The 16,125-nt window shown below is 40.9% G+C and overlaps 1 protein-coding gene across 1 annotated transcript in view; it reads left to right on the top strand.

Moving 5' to 3' along the window:
• Window positions 1-14,539, top strand: part of TMEM211 (transmembrane protein 211) — a 53,013-nt gene extending 38,474 nt beyond the window's left edge. Inside the window, exon 3 of the mRNA XM_009865838.1 lies at window positions 14,226-14,539. Within this exon, the coding sequence (XP_009864140.1) occupies window positions 14,226-14,452 (227 nt within the window). The 3' untranslated portion in view covers window positions 14,453-14,539. The remainder of the gene's footprint in view (window positions 1-14,225) is intronic.
• Window positions 14,540-16,125: the final 1,586 nt, after the last annotated feature.

The following is a 16,125-nucleotide window of genomic DNA, read 5'->3' as shown; positions in this document are numbered from 1 at the left end:
CTGCCTTGCACCAAAATGCAAACTTGTGGAGCAAATTTTTTAGGCTGGCTGCATAAAAATGAAGGATTCTGTAGGGGAAGATAAACGAGTGTTGCTGAATACTAATCTGCTACTCACACTGCAAGAGCATTGTGGTTCTTTGTAGATATCTGGGGACAGAACCTGGCCTAATGAGGTCAGTGGCAACATTTCTGTTGACTCAGTATGGGCAGGATTTCATTCTAATTCTTTAACTGTTTTGATTTCCTGCAAATAATCCCAGCTAGAGTTGAAGAACATTTTTAAGTGAGGCTTTATTCCTGGGTACATAACTGTAATGCATTAATAAGTCAGTGGCCAAACTAAATAACTTCTGTTTTCCAATTGTTTCAGCCTTCCCATTTATTTCTGGTTTTCCTCCTTCTCATGTGATGTTGAAAACAGGTCAAAAATCCATATTTTCTGGCAATTTTGGGATGCTGATTTTGGATGATGGTATGACGATCGCTGCCATATGTTCAGGCAGTGGTGGTGTCAAAAGCACAGCATTAGTTTAGCTTTGGTTCCCTTCACTTTCTGCTGATCCCATGAAATTGAAAAAGCAAGTGGAAAAAAATCAGAAGATCCCATCACATTTTCTCCAGTTTAAAGTACTAGCTATCATGTTATGCAAGAGCCTGAGGTAAGCCTCAAAGCTGGATCTCTTACACGGCAATTTCCTTGAAGAGTTGTTGGATCACATTTTTGCATGGAGTTCTTCTACATACAAGTATTTTATTGCATCTGTTTATCCCAGTGACCTGGAATTCATTTATCTGACAAAGATATTTCCATGACCAAGCTTCCAAACATACAGCGAAAAGTATGACACATCTGCTTTTAGTTTGTCCTTTCTGTGGCTAATTTGAAAATGAATGCTAGAGAAATACGTGTACAGCGCAGAGGTTGCCCATTGTTGCTAGCAAACACCAGGTTGCAAATTTCCAGGTGGCAACGATTGTGCCAAACCACAAAATTAATATGACTGTGACAGAGTGTAGGAAGGACTGTAATCAGTGGGCATGGAGTGTTTCTTGGGTACTAAAAAGCCAAGCAGAAATTTAGATCAGCTGATGAAAAATCCTTTAAATCTTCTAACTTGTTCCCAAGTCCCTTGAACAGAAACCAGATACTGCCGCCAAGACCTTATATCCTCCTCTAAACAGTGGATCTAAGCAAGTGGCAGCAATTTTTTAATTTGCAAGCTGACTCTTGCGCATTTATAGTCTCTAAAATGAATGTGGGGCCTCTTTATGCCTTTGTCACACAAAACCCTAAAGGAATTAGGACAGAGAACAAGTGCTGTTATGTCCTGGTGCTGTGCTGAAATGCGTCTTTTTCTTAGAGGGAAAATCACTTAAATGAATGGAAACTTTTGGCCCCTGATAGCTGCTGTATGCACTTAGGGTTCGCCATTTGCCCTGCCTAGATGCACATCACTTCTGCCAGAACAAATGAGTATTTTCCCGATCTATCAGTAGTCCTCAGGGAACTGCTCTTTCTGCTCATATATTGAGATCATTAAGAAGCCTGGCTATCCTGTGCTTGTTGCAGGACATGGAAAATGCAAAGTAAATTGTGCAAAACAGACTATGTTTATTAAACACATTTCTCTGTATCCCTTTTGGTAATGGTGTAATTCAGTATTCTGAGATGACAAATGATGTCTTTAAGTTAATTTTTCTGTGCTGCCCCATAAACGTTATTAGCTCAAGCATTTGAAGACAGGAAGATGGAAATGCTGTGTGGTTATTTTTGTCATCCCTGAAGGAAGCCCCCGTCGTGGACTAACCAGCCCTAACACAGCGCCTGCCCAGGGCATTCCTCGCTGCTGTGTTGTGGGGCTGGCAGTGCTGGTGCCTGAGGCAAAAGGGGGGGTCCCAGCTCTCCGCAAGGTGGTGGGGTGCAGGGCAGACACAGCTGAACTCCGCTCACCCGCTGGAGTGAGAGGAACCCAGCTGCATGGCTGGCGTTCCTCCCAACAGCATCCTGACACCCCCACTGACACACGCTGATCCGCTGGGTCACCGTAACCTGCCAGAGCAGCCCAGGCTGACGGGAGGGTTTGCCAGGCTCCTCCTGTTCTCCTGGCTCAGCCAACCGACCCACACCTGACATCTCACACGGGACAGTCATGCTGGGAGGCATCCTTGGCAGGACCAGCATAGCTTGGACCCAGCGGTGGCACAGGGACAGGACAAAGGATATAGACCTTTACTCTATTTGAAAGCCCAGCTTTCACTTTGCAAGCAAATTAGTAGTTAAATCACACCTGACAGACTCCAGAGTAGTTGCTGTGTGAGCAGCACTGAGTTTAGGAAGCAGGCGTGACTGCATGCTCACCTGACAATTAGGTGGCTCATCCCATCCAAGCGTCTCACCATTGTACAGTATTGGACACCTAATTAAACTGCAAATTAAAATGAATAGATCCCCCTTCCACTAGCATAACCCCCTAATTCTGGTACTGCATAAGGCTTGCCCTATTGCAAGATAAATTACTTGCTTTCAGGCAACAGGTCCTATCTCCTCCCTACCAAGGACTTGGCCACTTCCGAAGAGGGGCCACGGTTCCACAGAGGTCATGGACTGTGTCTCTCCCTTCTTTCCTTTCCTCCACCTTCAGATTCTCTTTCCCATGGACAGGACACTCAGGGTGTATCAGGACAACCAACGTGGAGACTGTCTGGGCTGAGATAGATGGAGAGAGAGGGGGAACAGGGCTGGCTGGTGACAGAGACTTTTGCTTTGTTCTATCTAAAACACACCAGAATCACCAGATCCCGCTTGCAACAGTTACCGCCCACCCAGACAGAGCTGAGAGGTGGCTGCAGGGGAAAGGAGCCATTAAACGCCGCTTGCATCTCCTCTGCAATCGCAGGGCTTGAGCGGCTCGGCTGCTCTCAGCTCTGCGTGGTGCTTGGAGCCAAAATGAGAGGAAATGGGAAACGGCAGCTCCATTAGTTCCAAGCAGATGGCACAGGGGTTAGTCCGCGGCCAGCGGGAAGGGCCCTGGTCCTTCCGAGCTGACCTCAGACCTGAGCTTATCTGGGACCGTCTTTACGTTTAGGAAACTGAACAGAATCAAGTCCACTGACTGGGAGAAACTTCCAAAAATTGCAGCTTGCGGAAGTCTTTCCACTAATGCTTTTCTCACATAAAAGAGAATTGGGCTGACTGATATTGTCCCCTGTCGGGCCTATATTGATTTATTTTTTAAAGATGAAAATATATGATGCAGTGCTCTTGAAAATTAGAAAAACAAATCAGCCTGGAGCTCAATATGATATGTAATCTTTAAAATGCTAGCTAAAGACTATGTGAAAGGGAAGAGAAATATGCTGCTTTTTTTTTTTTTAATTACAAGACCTGAGCTGAGAAACGGGCTTCACTTCCCTGACCCCCTGCACTAGAGAGAACTGCTTTTCTGGCACTCTCACATGTTAACAAGGTCATCTGCACTCCCACGAGAAACTCAGAATTTATAACTGGCGTTTCAGAAGATAAAAAAGATAAGAATGAGAGACTGATTTGCAGCTTCTTTACATAACAATATATTCAGATAAATTTTCAATGCACATGTCCCTGGCTATGGTTGGGGTCTTAAGTAGTTTGCTTATTAAGAAAGATCATTTATTTTATTTAAGCATTTCAGCTGCCCTTAAAAAAGAAAATCTAGAAAATAAATAAAGTTCCATGTCAGAAGATCCATAGCTATTCTCTGTATTAATAAAACACAGGGAATAATACAGATGTCCTTGAGAGTAACTGTTTCTTACAGAGATAAGATGGTGATTAATGGGAAATTTGTTCTTGCCAGAGGTGGCTATCAAGTATAAGTAAATAAATGGTATGGTTCCATTCTTGCAGTCTACCTACCGTAAATATTATTACTCTGGTAATAGGAAGCTGCAATACTGCTGGCCAGTCGAAGGTGAGGATTCCAAAAGCCCCCTTGTCCCTCAGGTTATTCTGTTGATGATGTCGTTTGCTATGGTGCCACAGGAAAAACAAATGGCAAGGCAACCAACTCAATTTAGTTTTAAAATAATTTCCAGAATATAATGTTATTTTCTGATGGTGTCACTGCACCCTGTCAGAATTAGCCAAAGATCTTAACCTTAAGAAATGGAACAGACTTTATGAAGCTGGATTTTAAACCTGACAAAGTGCTGGAACAAATAAATCTGATGCATTTTAAGACATCTCCCTATGGGCAATGGTACATGTCCTGCAGCAGCTTGCCTCCTTCCTAAGCGCTCGGTGGGAAGCAGAACATTGCTGGGAGGCACCAGCCTTCTGCAGTTCTCCTTAGCACTTCCCTGAAGTTACTTGCACAGGAGACAGAGGATTTCCAGTGCTACCTTAACAGGAGATAGAAAAAAACCCCTCCCCTACAAAGACATTCCACTGTCCCCATAGCTTATTTATGGATTTTATATTTCATGGTCCAAATATATTAACTATCCTGTTCTGTCAAGAAATATAAATGATGATCATTTGTTAGCTGCACCACTTGGATAATTGTATCAAAGTATAATCAAGTTATTGAAGGGATTTATTAACCTGATGAAGTAACTCCTTCAAATGCATTAATGAAGGAGAAAACGTCGGCCTTTTTGTGTAATTGGAGGCAGGAAATTGTGCAGCTGGGCCAACCTGATAAAGATGATCGGGTATTTGTGGAATTTCTACCAATACTCTGGATTTCTACGTTACTTTTCTAACCAAAGTAGCTCTGCCTCAAACTTCTTTTGTTTTACTATGACCCTGAAGTTACATTTGTATGTTTACGAGCTGGGAGCTGAAGCACACATCAGGCAACGATGAGTTTCTCACCCCATGCATCAGAGAAGGGACATGAGCCAAAACTTCCCGTTTGAAGTGCACTAAATGGCAAACTGTTGCACTTGACAGAGGCTGTTGCAAGCCATGGCTCGCTCAAGTGCCTGTAAGCAGTGTCCACAGTGGGAGGTGAGGAGCACCCGTGGTCCTGCCTGCTGACAGGCTGTCGGTGTGCTCAGCACTAAGATACCCTGTGAGGTCTGGCTCTTTTCTTCCATCAGCCTTGGACTAAATCAAGCTCTTGTGTGAGACGTGGCTGTTGGTTCTCGAAAGTAGACCTGTCTCCTGCTCATTCAGCGGGGGGCTTGATCAAGCAGGTGCTGTTTTGACCATGTGCTTTAACAGGACACGTTCCTGGAAGCTGCTGTATAAGACCTGGCTAAGGAACACAGATGTCAAACATGGCTGAAGTCAAAATGTTACCTGTGCTGCACTAATTCATTTGTACAGAGAGCAATCAGTACAAACGACCTCTGCTCAGGAAAAAGAGAAGGCTGGATGGTAAAAAGAGAGTGCAGCACGCCAGCAGACCTGTTTGAGGATCAGCCCTGGGAACACTTGCTGCATTTCCAGGCAGCTTTCCACAAATTAGCAGTTGCTATCCCATTTCCTATCTGCAGAGCGGCTGGTTTAGGCCACTGCTGATTCTTTTTATAATGTTTTTAAAGGTTAGGAAAACCACCACATGAGCACAAGCTGGCTTTTTGCAGTTTGCAGCATTAAAACGCTTCCAAGTACTCAGGTAGTGTTACTGTCGGAGGTGCTGCTATAACCCCCTTCGGCAGGACATCGTCTACCATATGGCTACAGCCGTGTGGCACCTGGGCCATAAAAAGAGGGAAGCTCAGGAGCAGACAATTATTTCCAACGTTACTCGTGGTATCACTGATTTACGGTGGGCTGGAATCAGCAGCGTGAAATGAGGGTTGTTACAGAACTGGTTTTTACGATCAGGTGGCAGTATGTTTGCTTCTGCTGAGTGATGACATTCACAGGACTAGGACATCCGAGAAACAGAAAACTCTGGTTTCAACCCCCTGTCAAGGAGTTTTTATTAGGAGATATGAAAACATGTAATTTGTGTCTTCTTGGTAGTTTCCGTGCCTTGGGAAACCCGAAACTGGTCTTTGTAGCTTAAATCAATTAGGAGAAGGATGTAAGATGCCTTTTTCTGTTTTAGGCGCACATTTTTCATGGTTGCATTCCAGATAAAGTGCTGTTCTGTCAGGGATTCTAATCACCTTTCAGCCATTTATGTAAAATACATGTCTCTGAAAGAGGTAATGAATGCAATATCCCTGAGGCTTGAAGACTGCTGGGATGTGAAGTGCAACTGTAACGAAGTGAGACGTGGGCATTATTCTCAGGCATCAGGCCTCCCGCCACCGCTGACTTGGCTGCCATGTCTCCGTGATGTGGGAGACAAGGTACAGAATGCAGAAAGTCAAAATAAATTCACTGTACAACGCTTTACAAGAAGGTCACCTCTGATGTAAGGCTAGTATTTAATGGTCACCAGCTCCATTATAAATCTGGTTTTGTGAGCGTCTGCTCTGCTTAAATTGTGAGTCTTGGGAGAGGTGAAAAGACTGATTTAAAAGAGACCTGTGAGGTGAAGAGAAGGGAGCAAATGTGTCATGTCAAATAATGACATTTCAGGTGATCTACACATCACTGTCTGTCTTTTGGACCTCAGCCCCTGCTCTAAATAGCTATTTAAGAACTTGGAATTGACAGCCAGAGCAGGAGCCAAGACCTGCTGTAGGCCGGGCAGCATCTCCCCCTCCCAGGCGAGCTGGCTCCAAAGGAGAGAACATGCTGCAAGAAGCGTGTCCGTTCCCTCACTGCTTCCAGCTGCGTATGGACCCAGGCCGATACTGCTCCTTGCTAGGGAATGCATCAGATGGTGAGTTGAAGCTGCATTTGTTCTTAGCCAAAAGATCACAAGAAGAAGTATTAATTAAAATTTTTGGTCATCGGTTTTGCTCCTTGCTTGTGCTGGAGAACATACTGGTTTTGGCATGGGCAGGTTGCTAAAAAAGAGAAGCAAAGCATTTGCCACCTTTGTTTCTATTTGTAGAAATAGAGTTGAGCAGTTAACCAATGTGCATCGCTTAGAAAATGTGTACCATATTATGTTTACCCAAAATAGAACAACTGACATATGCACTTTGTATTAGCGCTTCTCAACTCTTGAATAAAGTGTCACACAGATACAGGGAAGAGCACGAGATATTCTGAACATGCTGCTCTCGTCTGAAAAATCCAACACTTAAATATGTCAATATTATATTACTGGTCTGCTTCTGTGTTTGGTGCTCTGAAGAAGATGAAGTGAGCATGACTTATATAATTTCCCCAAAATTAAATAGAAAATCTATATGATTACTGAAGCAATACAAAAAGGAAAATCATAATGGCTTCCAAATTAGAGTGCATCTGACAGTCCCTATTTCTTAGCTCTCCGAGCCTTGTAAAATTTTGTGTAACAGTCTGCTATTCTGAGAAACATTAGCTCTTGTCTCTCCCTTTTACAGTCTGCTAAATAGGCTGTATATCTTCTAACCTTGCAGATGACAAAATGCACTCCTTCACCATAGTCCACACAGTGCTAGATCATTTCAGCCTTTTTGACTAAGTGACACGCAACTCTATAAGTGCATGATTAGGCCCATAGATTACCAGATTACATCTATAAATCTTCACCATAGCTACCACTCACTTGGCAGAAATAGTGAAGTTTCATCATTTGTTCTCATGTAGAAAACATGCTGTGAAATGCAACCTCAGAGGTCACTGGGATGGCATTTCCTTTTGTGGCCCTTAATAAACTTGCAGCTAATGCAGCAATTACCAAGCCCAATTACCTCTGTGATGGCTTCAGAAAATTTCTTTTCCAACGTCTGGATAGTGAGATTCCACTCCCTTCAGTGAGTGAGGTAGATTCAGCTATTTGGATGATTGTTAGACATTTCTGAACAAGGCTATTTGTGCAATAAGGGCCCACCTGAACGAGGAAGTTGTGCCAACAGAACCTGAATGGGGTATTTATGTGGTACTAAAAAGACGTGTGCAAAAAAGGTGCATGGGCACTCTTATTTTGGTGCCAGTTTTATTTAAAATAACTTCTTCCTATTCCACCTCAGCTAAATCCAAATAAACTGAAATGGAAAACATTGTCCATGTTTTTATATACATCTATTTCCCAGTGGTTTTGCATATATATTCATATATGAAAATACGGGTTACTATTCCTGATGCAGTTCCGTGGCTTTTGAGCCGCAGTCACAGAGTCAGCATTTATTTAACCATAGAGTTTGGAGACATTATATAAATGAATGCATTTTCTTTGTTACCTAACAAAGGGGTTTGATAAGCTACACAGCTTTCATTATAACCATATTTATAATACAGCTGCTAAGTGCTAACTTGTGAGTTGCACCATTTAGAAAAGACAGAAAAGGAACTGGTATAATCTACTTATTTGGCAACAGCCCAGCAGTGATACGTGCTCCTCAAGTCACAACATTTTTGACAGAAATGAAGCCAATGGAATAACTCTTTACAAAAGGAGAAGAGCTAAACTCTGTAAGTGGCTATATCATTACTACACGTTGCAGCTCCTTGTTCAGTTACAAAGGACAGCTACATCTCAATACCAAGCATATGGGCATTGTTACCCCTTTTTCCCAGTCTCCATTTTACTTTACTTGAGGGAACAATTGCTGGGGCTACTTTCAAGAGTTTGTACAACGGGCACCTGACACGCACCTGCCAGGAGTTCAGCTGAGCAGAATGGCATTTAACAGTCATCCCTGCTTGCCTTGCTCCTCAAGTTTAGCTTCTCTAACAGTAGGTGTTTGTCTGGTTTTTTTATCTTTGGCAGGTCACTTTCCTCTTTATTTCACTTAACTGGCATTTAAAATGATGATTTTAGATGTATTTCAGCTCTCATAAAAATTAACTCCAGATAATTCCTCCTTTTCTGAAGTAGCCCAAAGGAAATCACTAATTTCTGAATAGCCCAAAATCCCATCTTGTTTCTGTTTGTACGCTCATGCACAGCTAATTAGCAGCAATAACTGTGATCTCAGATCTTATTTAGCATTGTCTTTAGGTATCTAATTGTTGGAAGAGACATATAGGCATCTGCGTTTTGTACAAGTGAACTTGCACCAGCTATGTCCAAAATAACCTGAATGTAGTAAAGCTTCAGCCACGCTACAGAACTATTTGCTTGGGAAGAGTGTTGGCAAGTACTGAGTGTAGGAGAATGTTTTTGAAGCTGTCTGGCTGAAAGGTTTTCTCATTGCTGCTCAGATATTAGCTGTATTTCTGGGTTTGTGATAAGGTGTCTGTGGCTTTGGATCAGCATCTGCTTTCTCATTTAAAATGATGTAAGTAAAATCACATGAAGAGAAGCTTAAGAGGAGCTAACAAAATTATTAGATTAATAAAAAGTAGAAACCGGAAAGGAAATGTTTATTCAAAGTCAAAGATTGTGCATAAGAAGAACTGCCAGCTTTAAGAAGGGAGGTAATGGATTATATGTGAGAGGAAACTTCTTGATGAGATGAGTGAAAAGTGCTTTGGTAGATTAAGCTCTGTCCATAAAAATGTTCCAAGAAGAGAAAAGACTGTGATAATCTGTTGGAATAATACTCTTGCTGGTCTGTGATTCAGCTCTAATTCTAATGGTTGTCTGATATGTGCCACCATTTTGCAATTAATCCATCATTGTCACAAGTATCAGGAATATAATATACTCCTGAAATAAACAAAAACTTCTAAGACAAACTAATATTCTTATAGCAGGTAATTTCAGGAAGATAATTCATGCACACAGCATATTTTATGACTGGTGATCAGTATTACTACTACTCATCGTTTAAACATATAAACAAATACAATACAATAAGACAGCTCTTTCTGATCTCTACAATATTTGTGGTCCACCTCTGGATTTCCACCTATTTCAACGTTGGTATGCAAGGATACACATAAGCTTAGCCAAGTTTTCACACTCCTGCTTCACAGTACAGAAAACTATTCAACTATTGTGTTTGCAAAAGCATCAGTCTTGCCAAAACAAATGGAAATGGAAATAGCCAATTTTTGTACACGTTTTTTAAGAGAGTTGTACATTGGTGCCCTCTACACATACTCTAGAGAACTGCATTACTTCTGTTTTGTCTGGTTTAAAATAAACTTGAAAATGGGATGTGATAGATTTAAATAATTAAACAGTATTTCAGGAGCTTAATGAAACGAATGAACCATTGCAGTGACAAAGAGTTATAGTGTATTAGATTTTAAAATAGCAGAGAATGCTATTTTCCCTGAGTAGAGGTGTCATTGATTCAGCCAATAATTTACAATATTTTCTACAAAACACCTTGTTTTTCCTAAAGGGAAGTGCCCTGCACATGGAGCAGGAGCACAGTGCAGAGGTCCTGCCTTGGCCAGCGGACCCTTCAGAGGAGAAACTGCCACTTCCTGTCTGGCTGTAGGACCCTGGTGAAGTAGAGGATGCAAGGGCGTGAGGGTGAGACTGTAACTGTTTGGGAGGGCAGAACAGAAAGTAGAAATAAAAAACAACTTACAGTTGAACCAATGCACGTGGACTGGACTTTAAACCACCTTGCAGTCAGTAGTGGCTGTGACTTGCTGGTGAGAACTCAGGTGATGACGACCTAGCAATAACAAACACCGTGTGTCAGACAATAAAACAAGAAAATGCATGTTTTAAACAAGACCCAATAGCTGATGGGAGATGAATCAAACGATCAGTCAAGCCACGTTAAGAACTCCAGCTACCCATTTGACCAGCAAGTCCCCTTTACACTCATGCTATAACACTTTGTCTAGCTTTCTCATCACCTTGTACGACAGCGGGATTACCGCACCCAACGGAAGGATGCACTCTCTGCCGTATTCTGACACATTTTAAAGTGATGTTTGTTGCTGGAAAACAGGGCAGCGGCGTTAAGTGTTATATGAGGAGCCTAAATGGAGCCGCAGTGTTTCTTTGTGTGCTCTCCCAGCTAACTGCGCTGCTGATAGAGAGCACTATTAAGCAGTCGTTATTAGCACCATGTCTGAAAGCTTGGCTTCTGCTGATAATAACAGGCTATTCAATATTTTGAGCCTTTGCAGGAGAGAGGGCACCTAAATGAGAATAATGAGGTCATTCTATGACATGCCTGAGGGTATGAAACCATGGGTAACTTTTTAGCGTGTTTGATATGTGAACACATTACATTCAACTGTGACAGATTATTTCTAGCCTTTAAAAAAAAAAAAGCTTTTTCCCATTAAATCACACCACACAACATCAGCATCACGTGGTAATCAAAACACTGGTGCCACTGTAAAGCGCAGCCTTCAGAATAATTCTGTGTAACTCAATCAAAAAGAAAACATATATGGACAGATACGTGAGGCAGAGCAAGGCGTAGGGATAGTGTCGGAAAACCAGCAAATTTTACCAGTTAGGAAAGTTGAAAAGGATTTTATGATAAAAAGATTGCTTCCTATTCTGCATACTGTTTTGCCAAACGAGATGCATGGACTATTTTGGCTTTGAAAAGATGAACAAACTGAAATTTTAATTTTAGACCTGCTTCTTGCTTAGAGCAGTTGCTGTTTCTCTTAGAGCTGGCTCGCTTTCCTTCACAAATGGGCCCAACTTTTTACAGAAGGTTTTGCACCACGGGGCTATTTCAAGATTCTTCACGCAGTCAAGCAGCCTGGGTGTGCAGTGGGGCTGGGCTATGTATCCCCTTCATATCCCCTTGTTCCACTTCCTAGAATGCTACAACTTGCAGGGATCTATGGATTAACATGGCTTAGTTTGTTGCTCAGCTTAGTGGTTTAACACTAAAGTTTACAGTCACGGTAGGAAAAATCTCCCTTTCTTCTGGTGGTTCTCCAAGGCTGCTTCCTACGTTTCTGCCTACGGAGGTGGTGCTCAGGGAATTTTCCTGGGCACGCAAGTGTCACACTCCTCTCAGGCTGTGCCGCTCAACAAAGGAAGCGTGCTGGCCCTTCACTCTTTTTTCTTCCTTTGGGAAACCTCACTGACCTCTGCTAGATGAGATGTTTGCTTCTAGTTTAGCTTCATTTTCACTGTGTTTTCATTCTATATTGTATTTAACGGTGTCCTACCTGTGTAGTTAAGGGAGATCGGCGTAATACAGCTTCTTTGTATTGAGCTTCAACATGTTTGTTTAATGTCAGAGCCTAAATGCAGAAGCACAGCTGGTAAGCGCTCGGTGCTGAGCTCTGTGAGCTCCCTCCGGCCCTGGGCACGCACAGCAGGCGCAGCTGGTGACAGAAGTGCTCAGGACGCTGCCTGCACTGGGGAGGATCCTTCCCTACAGTGGCTCCTGCAGCATCACCTTCCCACACCTCGAGCCTGGAAGGGCCATCGAGCCCTTTCCTTGGGAACCACTGAAAACTTCTTCATGAAGGCTTCAGGGAGAGCAGCTGTGGGAGCAAGGGCAGGTTAAACACCTCACGTTCAGGGCACTCTGCTTGCTGGCAGGCAGCTTCTTTTTTTACCCACCTGTGAGTTACCCAAAAGGGAAACAGACTGGCAAGTTTGTGTCTGTTCGCTTTTTCTGCGTTTATTTTCCCTTTCCTTGGGCTTGCTGTTTTTCACAAGGGATTAACTCAGTGGTTCTGTTTGGACTAGAAAAAATAGTTTATATCAAATTGTTCAGAGACTTTACAGGCTGAACACGTTAAACTTGTCTACTTCATCTAGCTCTCAAGCTTAATAAAGTGGTTTTAGGGTTTTGGTGCTTTTTAATTAAAGATTAATGAGTGAGTGCCATTTTTAGTGGATACTTTTAAGATTAAGCCTCTCCATTATTATTATTGCAGCAATACACACATGCCCTACCTGAAAAGCAATTACAGATGCAGAGACTAGCGTGCAATATTTGTTTTATAACCCTAATATTTCATTAGATGTTTGCTGGTTATGAATTATCTATCAGCTCAAACATAACAGTCAATTCTGATTATCACTATTCTTGAGTCACTAACAGCCACGCTGAATTTGAACAAAACGCTACCCTGAAAGAATGGGAAGATAGGAAAAGGGACAGCTTTGTGATATCTTTCGGGTACATAAAATAAAACCTTTTAAAATACACTATAGATTTTATATACAGTGCTTTTTCATCAGTAGAAAGGCTAGAAAACAAACAAAAAATAGTTCCCTGGTGTTCTCTCGAACAAGGGGTATGCACAACGGCTGGGCTGGCTCAACCCTTCCCGTCAGCGCAGCTGACCCCTCTTGACTGCCAAGGTGGAGAGAAACAGGCCCTGAGAACTCTGCCTGGACTATTTTAATGCATCTTTATCATAGTCACGATTTCTACCTTGGGCAGTCTTATTTTCAAAGTTGGAAAAGTGGTTCTGCTGTTCATTAAATTAATTGCATAAGCTATGGCATTTAAATCCAACATGTATGCAGTAAAGACTGTATGCAAAGTTCTATTAAAAGCTAAGAGATAGTGCAGTGTAATCGCAGGAGCCAAGTCTGGCTTTCCAAACCAAAAGGTGGCTTAAGCTTTGCTTGTATTTTAGACATATTTCTTCATTTGCACTGGATTATTCTGCTAGTCTATCTGCTAGAGGGACGACTCACTGGGAGAGATTTCCTACTACTTTAACTCTGTGCCTTTATGTACTCAAACTTAGGCCAAAAGTTTACAGAGATAATTCAAAGAAATATACTGAAAGACTGCAATACTAAAAGCTAAATAAAAAGACAGACTGTGTTGTTTTTCATCTCCCCATCTGTGGGTCAAATGCAGGATTTAAAAAAAAAAAATTGGGTTTGTAATGATAAGAATAATGAGAAAGCATTTATGTTATCAGAAACTAATCAGCAGGATCTGGAAAACTACATTTAAACTCTTTCATAAAAGATTTTATTTGACGGAAAAAAGTAATTACTTGTCTCAAGTACAAAAGTGCTATTGAGAAGAAAATCAAGCTGGTTTGGAATCTGCAACTTGGGAACTCTTCTCCTCTGGATTCCATTGTATCTGAATCATCCTACTTTTTAAATGGCTACATATTTTGGATTACAACGTTTCTGAAGTGATATAATGGGCAAGAATTCCCATGAAAATAACCCCAATGCCAACTTGCTACCATGTTATGACACTGCTGCCCATAAGAGGTAATTATGAAAAGGAAGATAATCTAACAATCATAAGTTTTAAACTGGGACTTTTCACCTTGATTTTAAAATAAAATATATTTGCCTCTCTAAAAGAAGGAAATTTCTTTCACAGTAATTAAGTATTCGATAATAACCGTTGTGGTTTTTTTCTCCTCTCTAGTGTTCATTATGGCATCTGGGCTTTTGGTTTACCCTTTTGGTTTCAACTCGGCTACTGTGAAGAGATTCTGTGAGAACTCGGACATCTACTATGCAGGAGACTGCCAGATTGGCTGGGGGTACATGCTGGCAATTGTTGGGGTCATGTTGTCTGTCTTTTTACCATTCTTTGCAAAATATGCACCAAAAGAGCACATATCTCCAACTCCAATACCTACTATTTTATAGTATTTTATGACTGTTTTAAGAACAGAACTTTCCTGTCTGCAGGCAATGGGCAGAAATTATTATAGCACTTCCATTTAGCTGTATTGCTAAAGAGAGGAGAAAAAAGGAGATGGGGAAGAGAAGGTCAGATTCACAAAGACCAAAAGTGCATTGTCTTCCGTACGTATGAGCAGCGAACACTCTGGAATTGAACTGAGATTAGTCAGCAGCTTTTATACTGCTCTAAACATACCATGGCATACTGCCTTAGACAAAAAATAAAAAATCTGTTTATCCTCAAAACATCTGTCTACCTCCCAGTTTCTTTTGTGTCTCAAAATCGTTAGTCTTTTAAAAGCTTCAATTCACTTTTTATATTATTAGATGTCAATACTTTTATGAACCCAATAATTTTAAAATCAATAATATTTTATTACAGTTATTTTGATGAGTGAAAAAGCACCTATTAGTAGCCACGGTCTAAAATCAAGCTTGATAATCTAAGCAGAACTGTCTACAAGAAAAAAGTTCCTTTTTAATCTATACGTATTAGGAGTACCTGCATATTCTAAGTTTTCATCAAACTCTTTAATATTGATCTAATCTTCAAGATGTAGTCATCTTCATGAAGACTTGCATAGAATTTAGATTACTTTTTTTCAGAGAGAGATATCTAACTACTTCCAAAGGCTTCAGGATTGTTTAAGTTTAGCTACAGGTAAAAAAAACCCCACCACTAAGAATTTGGTGGACTTTTACAGAATTATTTGAACTATTATAACTGTAGGTTTTGTTGTTTGGTTTTTTAAGGCCAAAATGAAAAATCTCTGTTTACAAAAAGGTATGTGCCCCATGGCCCTTGTATGTGGTGATAATACAAGCCAGAAAGAACTAGATTCTAGTATTTCCATTGCTATTGAAAGCCCATAATTGTTAACAAAGGCAAAAAAAAAGAGTAAAGTAAAAAGCTACTAAAAAGGATCTGGTGTTATGTCAGAACGAGCAAACAGTCATATTCCATGGGTTTGTATGTGAAGTTTGGGAAGTCTGATTTCCACAATAGCACTGAATTTATTACTGTCAAGCATTGAAATAAGTGCACTTGATTGCCTTAAGCAAAAGAAACATTGGGTTCTGATCTCACCCCACCATTATGTTCTTAATTTTAAATAAAATTTAAATTCTATTGCCATCTTTTATTTTCTATTATTTATTTTTAAAGAAATAATCACATAGGTTATATTTAATTCAGAGTTGTACTTCTTAATTTTGTATTTTGGCATAAACCAAGTGATCAAATTTACTATTCTTCACTTAGCTGAGTCCAACTGATTCCTGAGTTTTGTTTTTTTTGTTTTTTTTTAATAGGAAGTGTACATGAAGGGACAGATAGAGACACATTGAGGATGTATAAGAAAATGCAAACAGATAGAACAATCACTGTGTTCTTTTAATAAACGTCAAAGACTTCTGCAGTCTTGTTTACATTCCTCACCCTTCTAAACTTCAGTGGAATGTTGCATTGTTTTCCAAAATGTGTCTGTTGTTACTTGGCAAGTTCCATTACTAATCTCCGAAAACACAGATTTCAATGTAGAATTAAGTACACTGAGAAAGAGAGAGCACATGCTACACGTTTTTGCTTGCAATGACTAAGGAATTAAACCTTCCAAATATTTAGCAAAATAGGCGGC

Source organism: Apaloderma vittatum, unplaced genomic scaffold, assembly GCF_000703405.1.
Source record: "Apaloderma vittatum isolate BGI_N311 unplaced genomic scaffold, ASM70340v1 scaffold14803, whole genome shotgun sequence".
NCBI lineage: Eukaryota > Metazoa > Chordata > Aves > Trogoniformes > Trogonidae > Apaloderma > Apaloderma vittatum.
This window is presented reverse-complemented; position numbering and strand designations above follow the sequence as displayed.